General features: G+C 39.4%; 1 protein-coding gene across 1 annotated transcript; it reads left to right on the forward strand.

Annotated features, from left to right (window-relative positions):
* Positions 1 to 1204: 1204 nt before the first annotated feature.
* RB195_000552 (uncharacterized protein) lies at positions 1205 to 14052 on the forward strand (the record flags this gene model as incomplete). Its single annotated transcript, XM_064196964.1, has 33 exons — positions 1205 to 1249; positions 1304 to 1374; positions 1431 to 1521; positions 2174 to 2251; positions 2309 to 2410; positions 2542 to 2604; positions 2661 to 2779; positions 2860 to 2980; positions 3056 to 3160; positions 3226 to 3330; positions 3698 to 3806; positions 3878 to 3972; positions 4567 to 4769; positions 4871 to 4981; positions 5083 to 5178; positions 6425 to 6596; positions 6712 to 6830; positions 6951 to 7071; positions 7207 to 7365; positions 7436 to 7524; positions 7587 to 7695; positions 7748 to 7867; positions 8205 to 8300; positions 9697 to 9819; positions 9874 to 10042; positions 10103 to 10240; positions 10817 to 10890; positions 11087 to 11216; positions 11882 to 11976; positions 12258 to 12371; positions 12525 to 12655; positions 13669 to 13816; positions 13879 to 14052. The coding sequence occupies 33 exons, from the start codon at positions 1205 to 1207 to the stop codon at positions 14050 to 14052; spliced, it is 3795 nt and encodes a 1264-aa protein (XP_064052845.1).
* Between the last annotated feature and the right edge of the window lie 5538 nt (positions 14053 to 19590).

The following is a 19590-nucleotide window of genomic DNA, read 5'->3' on the forward strand; positions in this document are numbered from 1 at the left end:
TCTCTTAGTAGCTTACTCCGACTAGCTTAGCTATTCACTTTCACTGATAAACTGTCGAGTCGAGTGATGAGCTTTCGCCTTCTCAAATGGGAAAGACTGAAAGAAATTTGAAAGGATTTTTGACAGTTAAGAGCAACCTTTGTGCGCTATGGACGTTATTTTTTGCGCGCCGAAGTACAAGCCAAAGAGAGCACCGTTGAGTGCCCTCAACTACCTTGCACCCAGATCTTTCCTACCTTAAATTTTCCGCATTCTCTGCAAAATACGAACGGTACATTTACATTCGCAGTAGGAACTATACAGTCATTTGGAAAAACGATGTAGTGAACGAAAATCAAGAAGTAAATGAAGCATGGATTTAGGTGAATCATGTGAGATATGAAATATACCAAGATGAATACATGACTTGGAAAAAGAGAACGATCGTTGACCTAAGCATATATAGTAAAGCCAAAAAGACATGAAGCACAGTGCAGTTGCGTAAGCGGTTGCGCTCAAAGCGGTGCAGTGGCGCGAACCAGTTAGAATCGAGGTGGGACCATCGCGAACTGCAGCAATGAACGGTGGCAGCAGAGGTCCTCACTCGATCCTAACTGATTCGCACCACTGCACCGCTTCGGGCGCTACCGCTTACGCATCTGCACCATGTTTCATGTCGTTTTGACCAGAATGCACCATCTTGATTTCGCCACATTATAACCGAGCACCTGTACAACACAACTGAAATCTTTGGCGAAAGTACGCTGTTGTGCTCACTGTAGCGGATAGATTCCTGACTAGAAGAATGCGGATAAAATGTAGTTGGGGAGGGGGACACTCAATCGCGTCCTTATTTCTCGAAGTTAATAATTAAATCAGTTGTGGCCGGGAAGAATGCATATAAGGGTGGTATTAGCAAACAATGAGAAGATAACGGGCGCTGAACCTGACATAAAGAATAATTCATTCAATATGTGGAAATATCAAGTCCAAATCAGAGAGAACCTCATAGCAAATGTCGGGATTTTTTTTCCAATCATAAGTACATACATATTGATGTACATATCCACACATCTACACATAAAAACACGAATAGGATTGCAAAAATTGGATTTATTTCGTTCGTAAATTCAAAGTGGCGCAGCAGTAGCCAATCAGAGCACGGTAATAATCACGCATGTGTCACAACGAGCAGACGCCAGGATCGCGTCACTAGTGTGGATGAATGTCCGAAACTGTTACGTTAAAGGATGCTCTAGGAAATGTAGAGGTGGGTTGTATGTAACATTTTTTATTCTCCAATTAAAAAGGAGTAAGTTTTCAGTTACTGGAGGATTTAATATTACCGGATGATCAACCAGCTATCGAGGCTCATCCCCTTCCCTTACTGTGCAGGTTACAGTTTTCTCTTTACTTTATTCATCGTTATCCCGCAATCATCCATCTTCTAGGACAAACTTTGACACCAACTTCGAGGACAGAAATGCGTATGTGACAGGTGTTTCTAAATACATTGAGGAGGCAACTCGTCACGCTCTTTTTGTGAGTTTCTTTTGTGAGTATATTATAATAGATTTGTCTTTGAATTTGTTGTTTTTTTTCCCTGAATTTAAGAGTAGGAGTGAAGTGCATAATGGATGCTACTTGACTTCCTGGCGTAAAACGTTAGAGAGCACAGCGGACGGTTCTTAGTCATCAATGGCGACCAAAGAAATGTTTCCCTAATAGTACTGTTAACAAAAGAATAGTCTGTGGACGAATGAATACGGTTATAAAAAGCCAGTGAAACGGCTTGAAAATAAGTAAATTGCAAAGAAGCATTTGAAACTAGTGGGAAAAGAAAAAATGGTCTAAGATGTAGTTGGGGATTAAGGAGGGTGAAATGTATTTGGGAGGTGCCCTCATTTGCGCTCTTATTTCTGGAACTAAATAACTAAATCAGTCGGGTCCCTAAGACATAAGCATTAGTCTTAGAGGATCTATGATATGTAAACCAAAAAAGGAAGATAAAGATCCCAGAAATAAGAGCGCAGTTGAGTGCCTTCATTCCCCCAACTGCATTTTCCCCCAAAAATAATTATAAGTTTTACACTAGTTTCTGTTGTAGTTTTCTCTTTAGCATTCCAAACATTGAAAGAGTTGTACATTGCTGTAATTATAATACTATATGTTCTATGCAAATTTGCACTTCCAGAACGACCTCCTAGTCGAAGGTCTGCAGCATGCGGCGAACCTTTACACATGGAGATGCTGCTCTCGTGCTGTGCCTACGGTACTAAATCTTGAATGATTCTGTATTGGCGTTATTTCATCTATATTTGTTTTTCAGGTGAAATCAAATGATCAGCCAAATCGTGTCGAAATTAATATGAAAGTCGTGGAAGTTTTGAGACCTGAAGTTGACAAACTTCAACAGTTTATGCTGTTCACGGTTAGTGAAACTATGAGTTTTCTGGTCTACGTCTACATGTTTTCTTTTGTCTGCCAAAAGAATCTGGTTTTGTCGCTTTGAAGTGAAATATTCGGGATTTTCGTTTTTGTTGTTGACTATTTCGTTTTTAGAATGATGCAATTTCGCGATTCTGTGAAGAAGTTCGGCGGCTTTGTCATACAGAAAAGCGGAAGGTAGGTGAATTGCAAAATTCTCTCGTTAACTTCTAACGCTCAGTGAATATGTTTAGGATTTCGTCTCTGAAGCTTACCTTCTTACATTAGGACGCTTTTTGAACATGTTCGCAGTTCTCGATGAGTTGAAAAATATGAAAGCATCTATTAAGAACGACTTCTCCACTTTCCGAAGGTTGTTCCTTTTCTTATGGGATTTTTTTTCTGAACGTTCGTGAGAGCAATTTAATGTCATATTTGCATCATTTCGTTCAGATCTGCACAATTTCTCCAAGTCATGTCTGACACCCAAACCATCCATGATATGCAAAACTTAAGCATGTTTCTAGCTACCCAAAACAAAATTAAGGATGACTTAAGGGCGAGGATGGTGAAGGTAGGGGTTTGGACTAAAGTGTTCATTGATTTTCAAATTTTTGTTTGTCAAGAATTCAAAGTAATTAACTTTTAGATTGAAGCATATGAGGAACTCCTAGCCGATGTTATCAATATATGTGCTCACATGTTCGAAAATCACTTGTATCTTACACCGTCAGAGCGGCATATGTTCGTCAAAGTAATTTGTTCTCCATAGGAAATTAATTGGCTTTGTTTCACTGTGATAATGGAAGTAATTACAAGGTGATTGCTTTTTCTCTGTTTCTCATGGATGGAGATGCTGCCAACGTAGCGAAGATGGATCAGAAGAAACGTCTAAGCATAAGCCGTCTAGATAAGATTTTTAAAGTACGTTGATTTTGCTTCCCTACTGTTAGTGCTTCTTGAGAGTAGAATCTTTTCACAATGCTTGCTGTAGAAGTCTGATCAGAAGTGAAGTTGAAGCGAACAAAACTAAAAAAAAGAAAATTTTATCATAGACGGTAGAGGAGCTAACCAAACACATAACTTGAAACAAACATGCTGTGAATATATTAAGGTGTAGGATTTCTAAGAACTTTCACTTCTTCTCTTTAACGCAGCTTCACATATGCCCATATTTGACACTAGTTCATGCATGTGATTAGATTTTCAAGCATTTCTTTCAAATATCATCATTCATCAATTTGTAACGATTATTCGTTCCGTCATAACTCTCATTTTTTCCGTTGTGCAGTCGTTGGAAGTTGTCCCACTTTATGGGGACATGCAAATACAACCGTTTTCGTTCGTGAGGAGATCGCAGTACTACGAATCAAGTAAATGGACGCTAAGCGATAAAGAGGGTAATTAGCTGGATTTATTTGAATAGTGTTTGTGATGCCAATTGTGTTTATAGTACCGCTTTTTTTTGCAGGTGACAAATGTCATGTGAACATAGTTGAGAAAATGAAGATAACTCGTGCTGATCATGAGTCTTACGTCACTCAGCTTGCGAAATTAAACAACAATGTCAGTTCATTTGTTTCTTTGCTTTTTTTTCGTTTCACTTTTTCTTAGAACATTTTTTGAAATTTGAACCCAGAAGCTTTTCGAGATGAAGTGGAGGCTGCATATTTGGAGATAATGCTTTGTGATGTTTGATATACAGGATACAGGATGATATATGTTGCACTTAGGTTGTGGAACAGAATATAACGCATGTTAGCTTTTACAATTCTATGTGTAAATTCTGCGCAAAATGTAACGTTTCTGTTGTGCTATTTATTCTCACAAAACCAGCGACGATGCAACCACTTCACTCGTTAGGTTTTCTATGAGCTTTGACTGTGAAGTTCAACAAGGACCGACATAGAGGTGGTCAGGGTTACCTCGTTGGTGTTTCTCATCTCCTGTCTTTCACAATCCGTAAGAAAATGCAAAAGTGGGTGCGCTGGGCAGCATTTGGAAAGAGACGTTCGCAAAAGCTGTACGAGTACCCCCGAATGATATAAATGAAGCAGTGAAATTGCAATCTAATAATAAAGATGATCCTGACTTTATGCTACTCCACCTTCTTGTTAAAACCCACATTTTTCGATCAATTTGAGATGATCCTCGTTTTAGGTTGCCATTAGCGATCGAGTAGCTCTAAACTCAGACTCGGAAAACCGCGAACTGACCTCATTAGCACTCAGTGGAATGCAGCTACTCTGTCAGTGGACGGCAGACGTGGTTGAAACTATTAGCTGGAAACTGCTTCATCCAACAAATAGCAGGGACAATAAAGATTGCCCAGAGAGTGCTGAAGAGTATGAGAGAGCTACGAGGTATGGTTGCAAATTGTTGAAAGTATGATTCTTACGAGTAGCTTGCATTGTGGAAACATTGGCTGTTCTGCAACTGCCTGACTTTAGTAGCATCGGTTTAGGTACAACTATTCACCCGCTGAGAAAACAGCTCTCATTCAAACAATTTCGATGATAAAAGGCTTGCAGTCGTTGTTAGGACGTATTGAGTCTTCACTTTCCAACGCAATAAGGTATTGCGATTTTTGTTTTAACTGGTATCTTTGCTTTTGATTGTTTGTTACTAATGTTTGACTCATGTATGTTTCATTTCTTTCTAGTCCCTCATTTCCAGGCGCCATATATACGCTGAATTGCAAGGATTTGTTCAACATGCTTTCAACGAACCGATCCAAAAAGCAGTGAAAAGCAAGAAGGACCTTCTTGCAAGGTAAGCATCTTTGCTTCCACAGCGAATCAGAAATATCCTACATGTATGCGAATGACTATCGTGAATTAGGGTTAAGTAGAAAAATAACTGAGTAGTATGGGATCCAATTAAGCATGTTTCTAGCATCTATCTCTCCTTATATTGTTTTAAGTGGGATGATAGGACTACTGAAACTGATGAATCGGGTGAAGAGGTGGAATGATCTGTTGTTTAGACAATGAAGAGAGAAACGGCAATATTGATTGGAAGTGCTATCATCTCTCATTTTCTTCCACTTCAATAGAAGTGTTGCGTTAATTGGGACAAATGCGGTAATAAAAGCTTTGCGTAGCTAAGATGTCCTCGCTAGGCAGATAAAATCCCGCGTGGTATATATAACAACTTCACGGGCAAAATCTCGCTTTTTATGATAACATCAGCATTAGCGCGAAAGGAAGAGCAAGGTATTTTAATTCGAGAGGTAGTGGTATTTTCTTCAAGGTATTCAGCGCCGCTCTCGAGAATATAATGCAAAGATTTTGATGGGATTATATGTGTATGTGAGAATCGATAGTCAGGAGTTATACCATCTTCGTTTTATTATTGTTCTTTTTTTAAAAGGCGGAATCTAGTCCTAGCCGATCTCGAGGAATCCATAAACAGCAGAAATCTCAGTTTCAGTTGCGCCATTTCGATTAAATGAAAAAAAAACGACAACAAAAGAGGTCCAAAATACTTTTGTCCACTTTAGACTCTAGTTTAATGATCTCATCTAACAGGAATGAATAAAACTGAAAAAATCAGGAAAATACTGTCTTCTAAAGTGAAAAATTCTTCCTTGAATGATGTATGATGTTTTGGGAATACTTTTCATTTCCATTTACATATTTCACTTTGTAGAAAACTATTACTACTTATTCTTCATCTCAATGCTTTAAATATAGATAATTTTTGACTGTTAGAGAGATAGTAGTTAAGGTAACCTTGTCGCTCTATAAACATGAATATTATCTTAACCAAGGCAGTGAAAGGTGTTTCAATGGTCGGAGAATCAGGTTAGAAATCCTCTTTTTTTTTGTCCGATATGGAGGTATTTAAGTTGCTAATGTTCTACTACAAGTTTTCAAAAGGTGAAGATGTATTTCAGAAACATATTGAAAAAAATCAGAATGAGAAGTAGAAGGCTCTATAACTTTTCAATTACTTTTGAACACGTCCCTTAGATACCACCAGACTTATGAAAGATAGCAGATTAATACACTTTAAGCATTCTGCAATCGGTGCGCGATACTTGCGTTGATACGTATTCGTCAACTTCGGATTCACGTCCTTCAGTTGAAAAACCTAAGAAGCGTCAGGGTAAGGACTCTACGACTAGTTCGAGCAGCGACTTGCGGATTGCTCGAAGAGCTTCTCCTCCTGCTCCAAGCAGTACACAGGTACTTGAAGAATTTTTATTTTCACCAACCTGTTTGTCTCTATAGTGGCGAGAAGAAAGTGTCTATAACAGCATCGAAGCAGTTGCTTAGAAGTTGCATCAAATATTTTTTGCAGCTTTACATGGCGAGGACACAGCTGGAGTCGTTGATATCTGAAAGAGCCAGCGGCGGTAAGAGAGTGCTACGTAAAGAGCTCGACGCTAAGACCATTGAAAGGATTTCTATTTTTCTAAGGTATTTCCATCCAACCCGCGATACGTTTATTATTGTAGAAAAATAACTTTGTACAATACGTCGTAGATTGCCTCTATTTTGTTGAATGTGCTGGTGCTGAACTCATCTGTTTTATCTCAGAAAATCAACTCATTGGCCTGCTTTGTTTCGTCTCTCGGACTCGTTAGCAGAGGCTGCTGAGCTAAGCCAGCTCTGGTTCAGAGAGTTCTACCTAGAAATGACAATGGGACAGCGCATTCAAGTGCGTCTATTGTACTTCCGTTTTCAACATTGAACTAATTTTCTTTTTCTTCAGAAATATTTCTAAACCACATTTTGCTATTATTATAAGTGTTAACAGCTGCATTTAAACTGGTGGCTTAGAATTGTTTTTAAGTTCCCCATTGAGATGTCCATCCCATGGATTTTGACTGACCATATACTGACAAATCCTGATTCGTCCTTGGTTGAGGGAGCATTATACCAGCTGGATTTGTACAATGACGCTGCCAACTACAGTCTTTTCAATTTTAGGAAACGGTTTCTCTTTGATGAGGTATGCGAGTAAAGACTTTAGGAAAGTAAAGACCTACTGTTTTTTTTTATATTCAAAGAACAAACTGCAGGTGGAGGCTGAAGTGAATTTGTGCTTCGACCAATTCATTTATAAGCTCTCCGATATGGTCTTCACACACTTCAAGCAGCTAGCGTCATGGTATTTATTTTATACCTCTATTGTCACTTGTCTGTATTCTTGGATTGTAAGATTCTTTGCAGTATGATGCTCGACAAACGATTTAAACTTGATTGTCAGCGTGCTGGAGTCACAATAAGAACACCACCGGCTGGTCGTTTTGATGGAGTGTTGAGACAGAGACATGTGCAGGTGTCATTATGAGTTAAAATGAGTTATGTTCAAACGAAATTGTGCGTTGCAGTTGCTCGGCCGTTCCATTGATCTTAACCGGTTAATATCTCAGCGGATCAACATAGCACTTCTAAAAGCACTTGACACAGCAATCTGGATGTTTGAAAGTGCAGAGCTTTCGAGTATAGTGGTTCGTCCTATTCTACCTATCATTTTTTCTATACTCACGAAGTATGCACTTGTGGATGTGGGCTGTTGTTATAGTTTCGGGGCAAAATGACCTGAAGCCTGATGCACTTGCGCTCGAAGCGGTGGAGCCACCCTGTTGGGATCGGAGTAGGACCATCGCTACTTCCACCTGGAATGTAAAGGGAAGGTGGTTAAGGTCCCACCTCGATTGCCACCGCCAGCTCCACCGCGCGCCTTCTTACGCAACAGTGTCACGTTGAGGGCCTTGTTGCTCCTCTTATACTTATTATTACAACACACACCATATTATGTTTCAGTATAAACGTTCATACATTCAGGAATTAGATTTCCTTATTGAGACGAATCGGCTGTGCCACTCCTTATTACGAGAAAGGCTTTTTTCTGTGGCGGACTTCAACGATCTTTTGCTTGAGGTAGGTTACCTTGCGTAATAAAAGATCATAGTGCCACTCATTCTTAGTATACGTTGCGAGAAGGTTTTTTTGGAGTCTCTCAAATTTACCGGTGTTGCATCCGTTTTCAGATGTATGTCAGATTTGAATACCTACAGATTCCTGAGTGATTATCAATATTAAAACAATTTTGTAACCACGATTCACTCGCCGACATTTAGAAAATACTTCTATTTAGCACTGGTGGACGATTTTACCAGTCGTTCACCAGAGCCTATGTCTGATATAGTTGTCACTGAGAGGATAAATGGCATAGAAATCGAAACCATTGGTGGTTCATTTCCCCAGCCGCACCATCCATTGTTACTTAGTCCATTTGCTGATCCGAATTGATACCTGACAGGATCTGACCGTCTGTTGGACAAACATTTAGACAAACAAACAGTGAATTATCTTGTTTTTGTGCTATGAAATGGATTTAATTTTCTACTGGTTAGCAATGTACCCAACCCAGACACATTTTTTCGATGCTGTAGCGGGTTTATTCATCTGGATAAATGGTAATGAATGTTCCACGTGAAGATAATGCGTGAAGATAATGTTAATTTACTTGGACAATGATGATGGAGACAGGTTCCGTTTCTGTGTGCACAACGGTGCGGTTGCAGTGCACTGTTTTGGCGTGATTTTTTTTAACAAAATATCTAGGAAGCATAGTTTTTGTATGTGCTGTCTTTTACATAGGGATGCAACCAACTTCAACTTGGAAAGATTCCTAGTACTTCCAACTGCAATGAATTCTTTTTTTTTTTTGGGTTTTCTGATTTTTTAAATTTGCATTTCGGATATTCCCTTGTTTTTTTTCGTTGTGGCTTTTTTCACAAGGGTACACCACTGCTTTTCATGATTTAAGCGTTGTTTATCTCCTCCTTCCAGTTTGAAGCAAGATTTTAATAACAACCTTATGCTTCTCGTTCTCCTTAACTTGGTGCAGTCTCTTTCGCTCTTTTTTCCTGTAGATTATTTTGTAGAGAACTCTTACTTTATGGAGAACTGCACCAATTTTGTATTCTTGCCACAGTTGTTTGTTTATGTTGCATTTCTCGACAACCCGAACGTAAACACTCATACGTTCACGTCTTTGCAGCAGACTGCGTGGAATATCTGACCTTGTGCGAGAAAATGACTACTTTAAGGCGGCAGTTCTAATTCGTAGTGGCATAAAAACTACAACCACTGATACCTTTTAAATTATAACTACTCGAAGAGCGGTATAGTGGTGATTTCATCTCTTGCGCAACCGCTACCGGTCTACCTATGATCTTACGATTCCGACTATTGTGTTCCAAAATCTGTCGATTTCTGAATCATTAAAGTCTGGGAACGTATCTTCAAGTCTAAACATCTTTTTTTAAAGGCTAATCATAATGTATCAGCACCACATGGTCGTATCACGTTGCATGTCTTTTGGGAACTTAATTATGATTTTGTTCCGAATTTTATCTACAATGGATCCACCCATCGTTTTGTGCGTGCGAAGGTAGGTCGTCTCCAGGCATCTTCTTTAGTTCTTACTCGATCGAGGCAATTTTAGGAAGTATTTCGGAAAACTCCAGCACGAGAGAGAAAGCCACAAGTTTCTTTTGTTTACCTGTGGGGCTCAAAGTCTTTGAATGCTGCATTCGCTAATATTTTTTATTCATACGCTCGTTTCATTGGTATTCCTCACCTAAAGGCGATTGCACGACTACTCCAGTATCAAGGTGGCACTCAATTTTTCACATTTTTGAATCGATTCACTTTACAGAATTGTTGATTTCTAGGTATTTCTGTTATTCTTGAGGAGCTGTTGAAGATGTCACGCATATTAATCACTGAAAAATTGAAACGACATCTAAGAGCAATGTACTCAGTGATGCCGAAGCTATGCAAACTACCCAGAAGTGATTACGGTAGTCCAGGTAAAAACAACTTGATCGAATTATTACAATGAGAATGATCGGTTTGTTTATTCACAGTAGAAGAACTTCATAAGTGAGTTCCAGAGGTGAAGGCATTAAAAGAAAGCATCCGTACTCTCTTGGACTTCTCTTCCAATTAATAATGGTGAAAGCATTCTAATAATGACAAAACGTTCAAATCCGGCCTCATACAACGACGAGATTGAGGACGAAGTCAAAATTGTGTACAGAACCAGAGAATGTGCTAGAACGCTGCCTATGCTTCACTAGCGGTCCAGCTTCTACTTTTAGTCGTTGTCGCACCTTAATGTTTTTACGCCAAGCTTCAGTATATCTTAAAGAGGGACGGTGCTTACGAAAGTGTTGTTGTTCCATTGAACTCCGTATACGTAACAATACATAAGAATCGTTAAAGAATTTCAGCAACAGTCTAACTCCAACGTTGTTAGATCTTTTCACCATTCATCGCGTTTCGCCTGTGATTAAATCACATCCGATTGTACCCCTATCAAAATCCCCTTTTTATCGGGAGTTCTTGCAAGGATGTGATCGTTACACTTTCATCACTCTCTTCAGGAGTTCTCCAGTACTACTTCCATCATCTCGAAGGAGTGGGCAAGTACAGTGAGTTGAAAGGAGAATTCTGCCAGGTACCTCTCTATATGATTTATATTCTTGATGATGATTGCTTTAAAATCTTTTTTGAGAGGTGTTGTGAGCTGTAATGTATGAAATTTTTTTGGGACGTAAGTACTGATAGAATAGAGGGGATATTTGTCATATTTTAATCATGTGCATATATTATGACCACTTGTTGAAGCCTGCACCCATTCCACACATTTAAAGGATCTTCGAGAGTTGGGCAACATCATATTGTTCTGCGAACAACTTGAACTAGGTATGGCACAAGAGGAGGTGCAGGATCTCCTTGCAGCTGCCGCATTCACAAATGTCATTCCAAAACCACCGGCAAAAAGTTTGTTTTCTCCCATTGTCTTTCTTTTTCATTATTCCACATCTGGTACCCTGAAATTTCGAGTGGAATTTTTCTTCATGATTATGAACACAAAAAACGCACAGTTTTGCGTAACAATGCCGTTCTGGGGAATTATGCTGGAAGTGTTGTAGGGCATGAACTTCTCGAAAATCTCTTCTAGTTTGGAATAGCGTTTTTACTTTGCAGTCTCGAGCAAGAATTCAGCAATCATTTTGCACTTTTTTCACTTCATTTTGTGGAGTAGAGCTTGTTTTTGTTTTTCCATTCTGCTGCAGTAGTGAATTCCCACTAGGAAGAAAATTTATTAGGCAATTGTAAAAGTGATTTCGTCTTAATGAGGAAACTCCATGTGATAGCTGAATAAAGATCTTCAACGAAAACTCTGCTGTTGGGGGAGAAAATCGGGCGTCTATGAATTGAGTTATTTCATTTCAGGACAATATTCTAATTGTTCTTTTACTAAGAACAGAAAGTAAGTCTTCATTTTGTGCAAATGCCAAGAGGTTCCAGGTTTAGCATTTTCCATTTCTTGCAATGGACATCCATGTCATCATGGACTGTTTGGAAACTATTTGAAACAACAATCCAATTGCTTAGATTGAACGGATTGTCTAAGAATTATTCTACTTGGTTATTCATTACAGATGTTGCGGAGCAAGAGAAACAACTGGTTAAACTTGAAGAAAAATATTCTCGAATTCAACTGACGAACGTTGTCGAAAAGCTCGGTGATGATAAGGTATTCTCTACACTTCTCTCATTTTACTGTTGCGACGGTGACGAGTGTAGTACTTCGGGGAAAAAAATAGGGCGCGAGTGAATTGTATATAACGTCATTTCCATATGATATATGGAAATGGTATTATATATAATAAACTATATGTATACAAAGGGGGGGGGGGGGCTGCGGTGGGGTTCAAACCCCCCCCCCCCCCCCCGAAATGGGGGGAAAAAAAAACTCCCCCCCCCCCCCCAAAAATACATATACATACATATTCATTGATTTGATTTATTTTGCAGCAAATCGCAATCTCTCGTGAAGCAGAACTTATGACAAAAGAACGCCTTTGCTGTGGATTGAACATCTTTGACATGTTTTTGAGGAGAATTCGTCAAATAATCGGTGATGATCCGGTTGGTTAATTTCCGTTTCTTTCCTCCACATTTTTATATAGTATAGTTATATAGTATATAGTTATTTTTATATAGTATGTACAAGTTCATATGACAATTACAGTGTGAAGTACGTCCTTTATTTTGTAAAATAATATGTACCCTTTTCTTCAGCTTTGGACTGGTGGCTATCCACCAAATGGTGTGATGTGGATCGACGAATGCGTTGAATTCCATCGTGTTTGGTCAGCTCTTCAGTTTTTCATTTGCCATCCCCGTCTTACTGAAGATGAACGTCTAGTAGAGTAAGTTGGTTCTTTTTAGTTTTTTGAAGTTGCCGAACTGGGAACCAAACTCATCGATTTTGAAATTGGCTGTTCACCAGGCGCAGCACTGGTAGGGTGCGGATGCTAGAAGTTATTGAGTCCTTCTAGTTCCTAAGATGTGAAGCTGAGTAGAAGACGCAAAGCTACGCTAACAATTCACCTGGGAGTTTCAGAGGGTTGCGAGGGATGCATAGATGAGATAGTCGGAGCCGGCGCTCTGACCCCCTTCAATTTTGGATGGTTTTCAAAAGAATCCCCTTCACTTTTGGACGGTTGGCGAAGGGATCCTCATCTATTGGGCTGCAGCCCATGAGCTAGACCCCTTCACGTGAGGAGGGGTCCAGTTCCTCTCTGTCGCACCTATGGAGAAGAGTGTGTTAGCAGTCTGCGAACAAACGAGCCCATTGGATAAGTTCTGATCTACCACTTTTTAAACCGAAGAACGAACGGTTGTATATGAAATAGACTTTTCTGTGTCAATTGACTACCTTGTAAGCTGAAATAAATAGCAGTGTTAGACCCACCACTCTACTATTCAGTTGTGTTCAGCCTGTTTTTATCCACGATGCGATTTTGATGCTTCCCACAGAGACGATTCGGTGCGGACCCCGCATGCGAAGCGGATACATCGTTTGCTAAAACTTTCTTCTTGTGCCGCTTCATCAGTGGACAGCGATCCTTCCAGTCTTCCCTATACGCGCTGCCATTTTTCCTTGCTCTGACGGGCGCAATGTGCGTGTTCGACTTTGGGAAGGAACAGAAAAGAGCTGATTTTGTGCCAACCAGAGAAAATGCGTCACAGTAAACGTGTCATCTTCACTCTGTAAAAATAACTTTTAGGAAATATACCATTATAATTACAAGAAGTGTTTGTAGTCTTTCTGCTTCTTCATCTACGCATACTCTTTGAATAGTGGGACTTTTCAATTAGTCTGACACATTATCATGTTAACTTCAACTACCTCTTCACAGTTTCGCCCTTTTTGTTTCAGGGAACTTTTCGGCGACTCTTTACAATGGGCTGGAATGTCGATCATTTGCTTATTGGGACAGCAACGACGTTTTGAACTTCTCGATTTCTGTTACCATCTTCATCGAATACAAAGACTCGATGGCAAAGATGACACCGTCAATGGAGTTGTAATTTTTTCACTTCGTTACAACAAACCCTGTGTCTATTTCCTGATCCTGATTTCTTTCAGCGCCTGGCTCGAATGGTTGACCGGATAAGACGTTTCCAGCTATTAAATTCTCAAGTTATTTCTGTTCTTAATAACTATCTTCTTACTAACGAGGAGTTCGAAGAAGAAAATGTTCGTGAATTTATGCCACCTACGCATCCATCTCTTACTGGACAATATCCGGTAGAATCATAGAAGAACCTTGTTCTGTTGATCCTCCAGATCTCCATAGGAACTCATCGTTCAAAACAGTTCCTACAGTTCTGTGGAAGAAAGCATTCTAATCTTTTTCCTGTTTGCTACAATAATGACGGTTATTTCAAACTGCAAACAGTTGGCTTTTTTGTTGTTTACTAAATAAACTATTTATATTATGTATAAACAGGCTAGCCCACTCCAGTGAGAGTTCCGTCAGAAACAAGGAACTCACTACAGAATAGTATTTCTTGGAAATTATTACACCACACAGCGAGGGTCCTCCGAGGTCTGCTGGATTTATGTGCAGCGTCTTTTTCACTGGATAAGTTTTTCTTTCTTCATTATCGTGGATCTTTTTTCTTCTGTCAAGATCATAGGATCAACAATAAAACTTCCAATGACTCGTGGTCTTGATACCCGTTCATGATGTCGATTTCATTGTTCTCCGATAAAGACAGTGCAGTAATCAGGTATTGCATCCTCATTCTCTTAAATCACTTCCAAACTGAATTCCCGTTACACGTGCACGAAAATACATGCGAAATAAATGTGAAATAAAATTTATTACCAGTTTAAATTCAAAAGTACGTCAAAGAACGATTATTTTTGGATAATACCGATGCAAAATTTATTATGAACTTCATAATTCAATTACTTGAGACATCATAAGGATAGCAATTCCACTTCTTTTCTACGTTCATGGGTCAAATGAAAATCGTCACCTACAGTGAGGAAAATGAGGTAGTGCAGAAAGATTACACTGTATCTTTTCTGTATTACCTGTAGTTTTCTGTAGTCTCATGACGTTAATGGCATCACCCAAGAATCTGAAGTGGTGCAGATTTCAGGTGCAGTATTCTTATAAGGGATAGTAGATTATGGAGAGGAGGGTGATTCCTTCCATTTCTTCCTAATTGCGGTAAAAAAACAGCCCGGAAGATACGGCGCCGCACACGGCTGGCGCGCTCCAGTCGAACTCCTTGTAGAAAGTAGCGCGCCGGAACGTCCGAAGACATATCTTCCGGACCGTTTTTTACGGCTATTGGGAAGAAGTGGACGGAATCACCCCCCTCTCCATAATCTACTATCCCGTATACGAATACTCCACCTGAAATCCGTACCACCTCAGATTCGTGGAGTGATGCCTTTAAGTGTACATATTACATCGGTTTGCAAATGGTTGGTTAGCTCGTCGTCCCTATCACGAACAGGAATTGCCCAAAGACTTCTCCATCATTTTGATGCACAAGGAACATCAAAATTCAAAGGACTTCATAATTACTGGATCAACGCTCTTTCTATAGTAATACCGCGTGGAACCCGGTCACTCACGTTTCTGCTACACCGATTATCGCTGAAACGCATTACGACATTCCTTTTCTTATTTTCCTTGATGAATGCGACTTCTCCATCTTTCGATAGTCGTTGAGGGGCTGGAACTTTGTCATCTTCCGTGAAGCATAGTACTCCTAGCATTATCTTTCAGATGAAGTGTTGAATGACGCTAATCGCATATTCTTCCTTTCTTTCATGGAAACGAGCAGACTTCTGTAGGCTTAGGTCGGTGAAGGTAGAGCGGTGGTGAAAATGGAGCCAGATGTTTCCCGTGTTCTTCACCACATCCTCGGGATTCACAAAAACAACGGGGATAGAATCGATGGAGGTGATAGAATCTTAAACGGACTATTTTTCCCACTCATCAATCTGGTGAAAATTTAAGCACTAAATTTTGGCAATATTTTTCCGCTTCTTAAGCATAAATCTGACGAAATTGGAGCCTTTTAGGTGCACTTAGAGGTTTCCTATCATCCCAGGATGTAGCGAAAAAGAAGGCCGAAAACATCTGGCTCTATCCTACGCCTTCTAATATCACCACTCTACATTCTCGGATCTAACCTTACGGAAACTGGGTCGTTTTGCAAGGAAGAAGAATATGCGACCAGCGTCAGCAAACGACACTTCGACGCTTTTTTTCAACACTTCGCTTGAAAGATGATGATGGAAGTTCCCTGCTTCACTGTTCTTTGAATTGCTTGAACAGACCCCACTATCAATTCCGTTCTTCCCGACGTGCAGGAGTTCTGCCTTCATAGGATTTGCTTTTGCAGGTTTTTGCTTCCGATAGAACCATCAATTTTTCTTTCCTTAAAGCACTTAGGAGGAAAAAATTGATTTGGATTGGTGACCATTTTCTTCTTCTTTCGAAAAAAAAAACCAAAAGAAAGAAAGAAAAAGGAGGAGCGGGGATGTTGTTGGTGAGCTGAGATCGGAGCCACTTCGTGTTTGTTTTCAGTCATCTTCACTGCATCATCAATGTTTTCACACTGCTCTAGACGCAACTTAGTCAAAAAGAAGGATTAAGCATTGTAGTGAACGAAAAGAATAACGCTATCGTCATTGTGCATGTAAGGAAACTTCAATTATGGTGCATCCTGTAACAAATAAAATTACACGGTACGCCATAATTATAGCGAAGAGATGTTAAACTTGCCTACAGCGTAAAAGTAACAATTTCGAGAAACCAACGATGTAACAATATTTATCGGTCTAATAAGCCACTAAACCAAAAATAACATTAAACTTCGAAAATACCTCCGTTGGCATCGATACAGTCCTTGAGGCGCTTCGGGAACTCATCGGCTGTGGCACGCAAGTATGGTGCGACGAGCTTGTCCCATGCTTTCTGGAGGGCTTTCTTCAAAAAATCTAAGACCAGACGCTGTAGTCCATCGGATTCAAATCCGAAGAGTCGCCCGGCAACTTGCACTAGTTCCGCGCCGTTCTTTGGTTGTGAGAGGGGGCTCTGGATGATCCAGGGACGGTTTCCAAAGTGAGCGGTAGCACAGGTTTGCAATCTCTCCTTCAGAAAACCCAGATAGTTGTCAGCTCTACTGTCTGGGCTAGCTACTACCACTCAACCGTTTCGGCTATTCACCAGGAGAGAACGGCTTATGTTGATAAATAATAAATGTTTATTATTATTAATATTATAAGATTATTTGTGTGAAAGTCGCATCAATAAATATGTAAAACATTGTATAAGTAATTTCTAAACAATCCCTGATTTTTTTTTAGCAATACACTGACTTTGACGTTCACTGACTTCCCTGATGCTATCAGTGTCTCCGGTGAAATTTATTCTTTCTTCTTATTGAAACTTACTGAAATTTATTCTTTATTCTTTCTTTTTAAACAAATAATTTATTTAGTACTAATGTGTGAAGTTTCTTCTTCATCTTCCTTGTTTCTCAACATTTTTTGTGCTACTACTATCATTTAAATTTCTATGCTCTAAACATTCCGTATCGGTTTCCTAAAGACCTTCGCTGCTCTTCTAATTCCTCTTTTCAGTAATATTTGGCTCCATGTTGATCTTGACAACTGTCATCGTTCTTTACACAAAATAATCCATTCGTAGGAAATGCTTGAACATGAACATCCGCAGTTGATTTAACGTATGTATTGAAGCCAACGTTTTTGAAAAATTTTGATCCTGATTTCTCTCCAGTGATAAACGAAGGAACTAGGATCGTAGTTTGTATCTAAAGCAACGAAACCGGAATTACATCCTCCGAAGTTCAGAGAATTAGAAATTTCAGCTTACCTGACGAAGCAGCTCGTTGCCTCCTAAGAAAACAAAATTTCTTTGAAGACTGTAAAGCGATGCAAGAGATACGGCGGCAATCCACTCAAACTCACACCTAAACTTTGTCACCTTTGAAAAAATTCGCTACGGCGTCAGTACCAGATCGGATCTTCCACCTACATAACTCGGTGCGTTTATCTCAAAAATATTCCATACTAGAATTTTTAACGGCACACAGTTTCTCTTCTTTATTTTCTGGCTTCCTCAACATTAATTTCTGGATCTATACCGTTAGTTTGGTCTGTGAATTAATTAAAGGCATCTCTCCACGAATCTGAGGTGGAACGGATTTCAGGTGGAGTATTCGTATACAGGATGGGAGACTAGGGAGAGGGGGATGATTCCCTTTTTTTTCTTCCTAATTGCTGTAAAAAAACGTCCGGAAGATACGGCTTCGGGCGTTCTGGCGCACTATTTTCTACAATCGAACCTCTTGTACAAAAGGGTGCGCCTAAAACGAATGAAGCCGTATCTTCCGGGCCGTTTTTTTTACGGCAATTAGGAAGAAATGGACGGAATCACCTCCCTCTCCGTAGTCTCCCATCCCGTATACGGATACTCCACCTGAAATCTGCACCACCTCAGATTCGTGGGGTGATGCCTTTAAACTGCCTTTTGAAATCCACCTTCTAGGTTCCACCTCATTTGCAGTCCGATTTGAAGGTTTTTTTTCCTTAAACCTTACACTGCCTAAATACTAAGTTGAGGGGAAAGTCCTGAATAAAATAAAACATCTTCTTTTCTCTACAATTTTTAAAAAGAACAATTAGGATAGTTTCATACTGGTATTACTGCCTGATGCGGTTGATCGCATTTTCATCGAGGCCTGTCGTCCTTTAACACAGCTATGCCCAATCTTTTCTATTTATTTACAGCTAGGGCCCACACAGAATCCTTCCATTCGTGGATCTATATCCTGCAGGACTCGCTTTCGCTCTTGCGTCTCGCTTGAACTGCCTATCGACATCGACGGGCTCAAACGTTGGTAGTAAGAAAAAACTAAAAAAAGATAAAGTAAAAAAAAATTAAATGTGGTAATAATAGTATAAAAATAATAAAAACTAACGAAAGTAATTTAAAAAAAAATAAATAACAAAAATAAAAATCAAATACGATGCTGAATCTTTAAAATATAGAATTTCAAACGTTAACAGAAGTATGCGAGTAGAAAAAAGACGTATTTTTACTAAATAAATTAGCGGCATAGAAACAAAGAAAAAAAACAATTTTTTTTTAGCATTGGAGACGAGAAAGATAATATTATAAAGTCCAGTGTACTGTAGTGTACACTATTGAACAGTGTATTCCTAATGTAAGATTGTTAAGTGGAAATTGCTAGTTAATTCAGTAAATATTGCTAAAATTAAGGAATTATACGGAAAAGCCTACACCAATATCTAAAAGAAGTTAGGGAGAAGTTTGTAGAATTTTTTCTTTCACAAATCCCATCACCTTCGTCTTGATTATCAAGGCACCGCTCTTTTCTTCCACTTCCAAGTAAAACATGCAAGCATGTCTATTTCGATCCTTACAATATCAGGGACTATTATAGAAATTATTCAAACGTTTTACAATTTATTTCATCTCCAAGTCTTCTCTTCTTGAAACCTCGGCATTTGATAATGTATTTATGTTTTCTTGTTATGCCAACGAGGTTTAGGTGTTTTTTGTGCGTTTCAACTCGTTTTTTAAGGCCTAAATGGTTCGGGTTTGATATATGCAATCCCAACTCCTCCCTCCTCGCCAACCCCCGATATTGTTCCAGTACACCGAGACCTTAAAAGGAAACATTGACCGCCCGACTATCGGTTGTACACCACCGGTTCTTAAGATTGTCACCAGGCGATGAGATCTACGCACTGTGCGTATCCTTAGGTACTGTGTCTGGA

Source organism: Necator americanus, chromosome IV (assembly GCF_031761385.1).
Source record: "Necator americanus strain Aroian chromosome IV, whole genome shotgun sequence".
Lineage (NCBI taxonomy): Eukaryota > Metazoa > Nematoda > Chromadorea > Rhabditida > Ancylostomatidae > Necator > Necator americanus.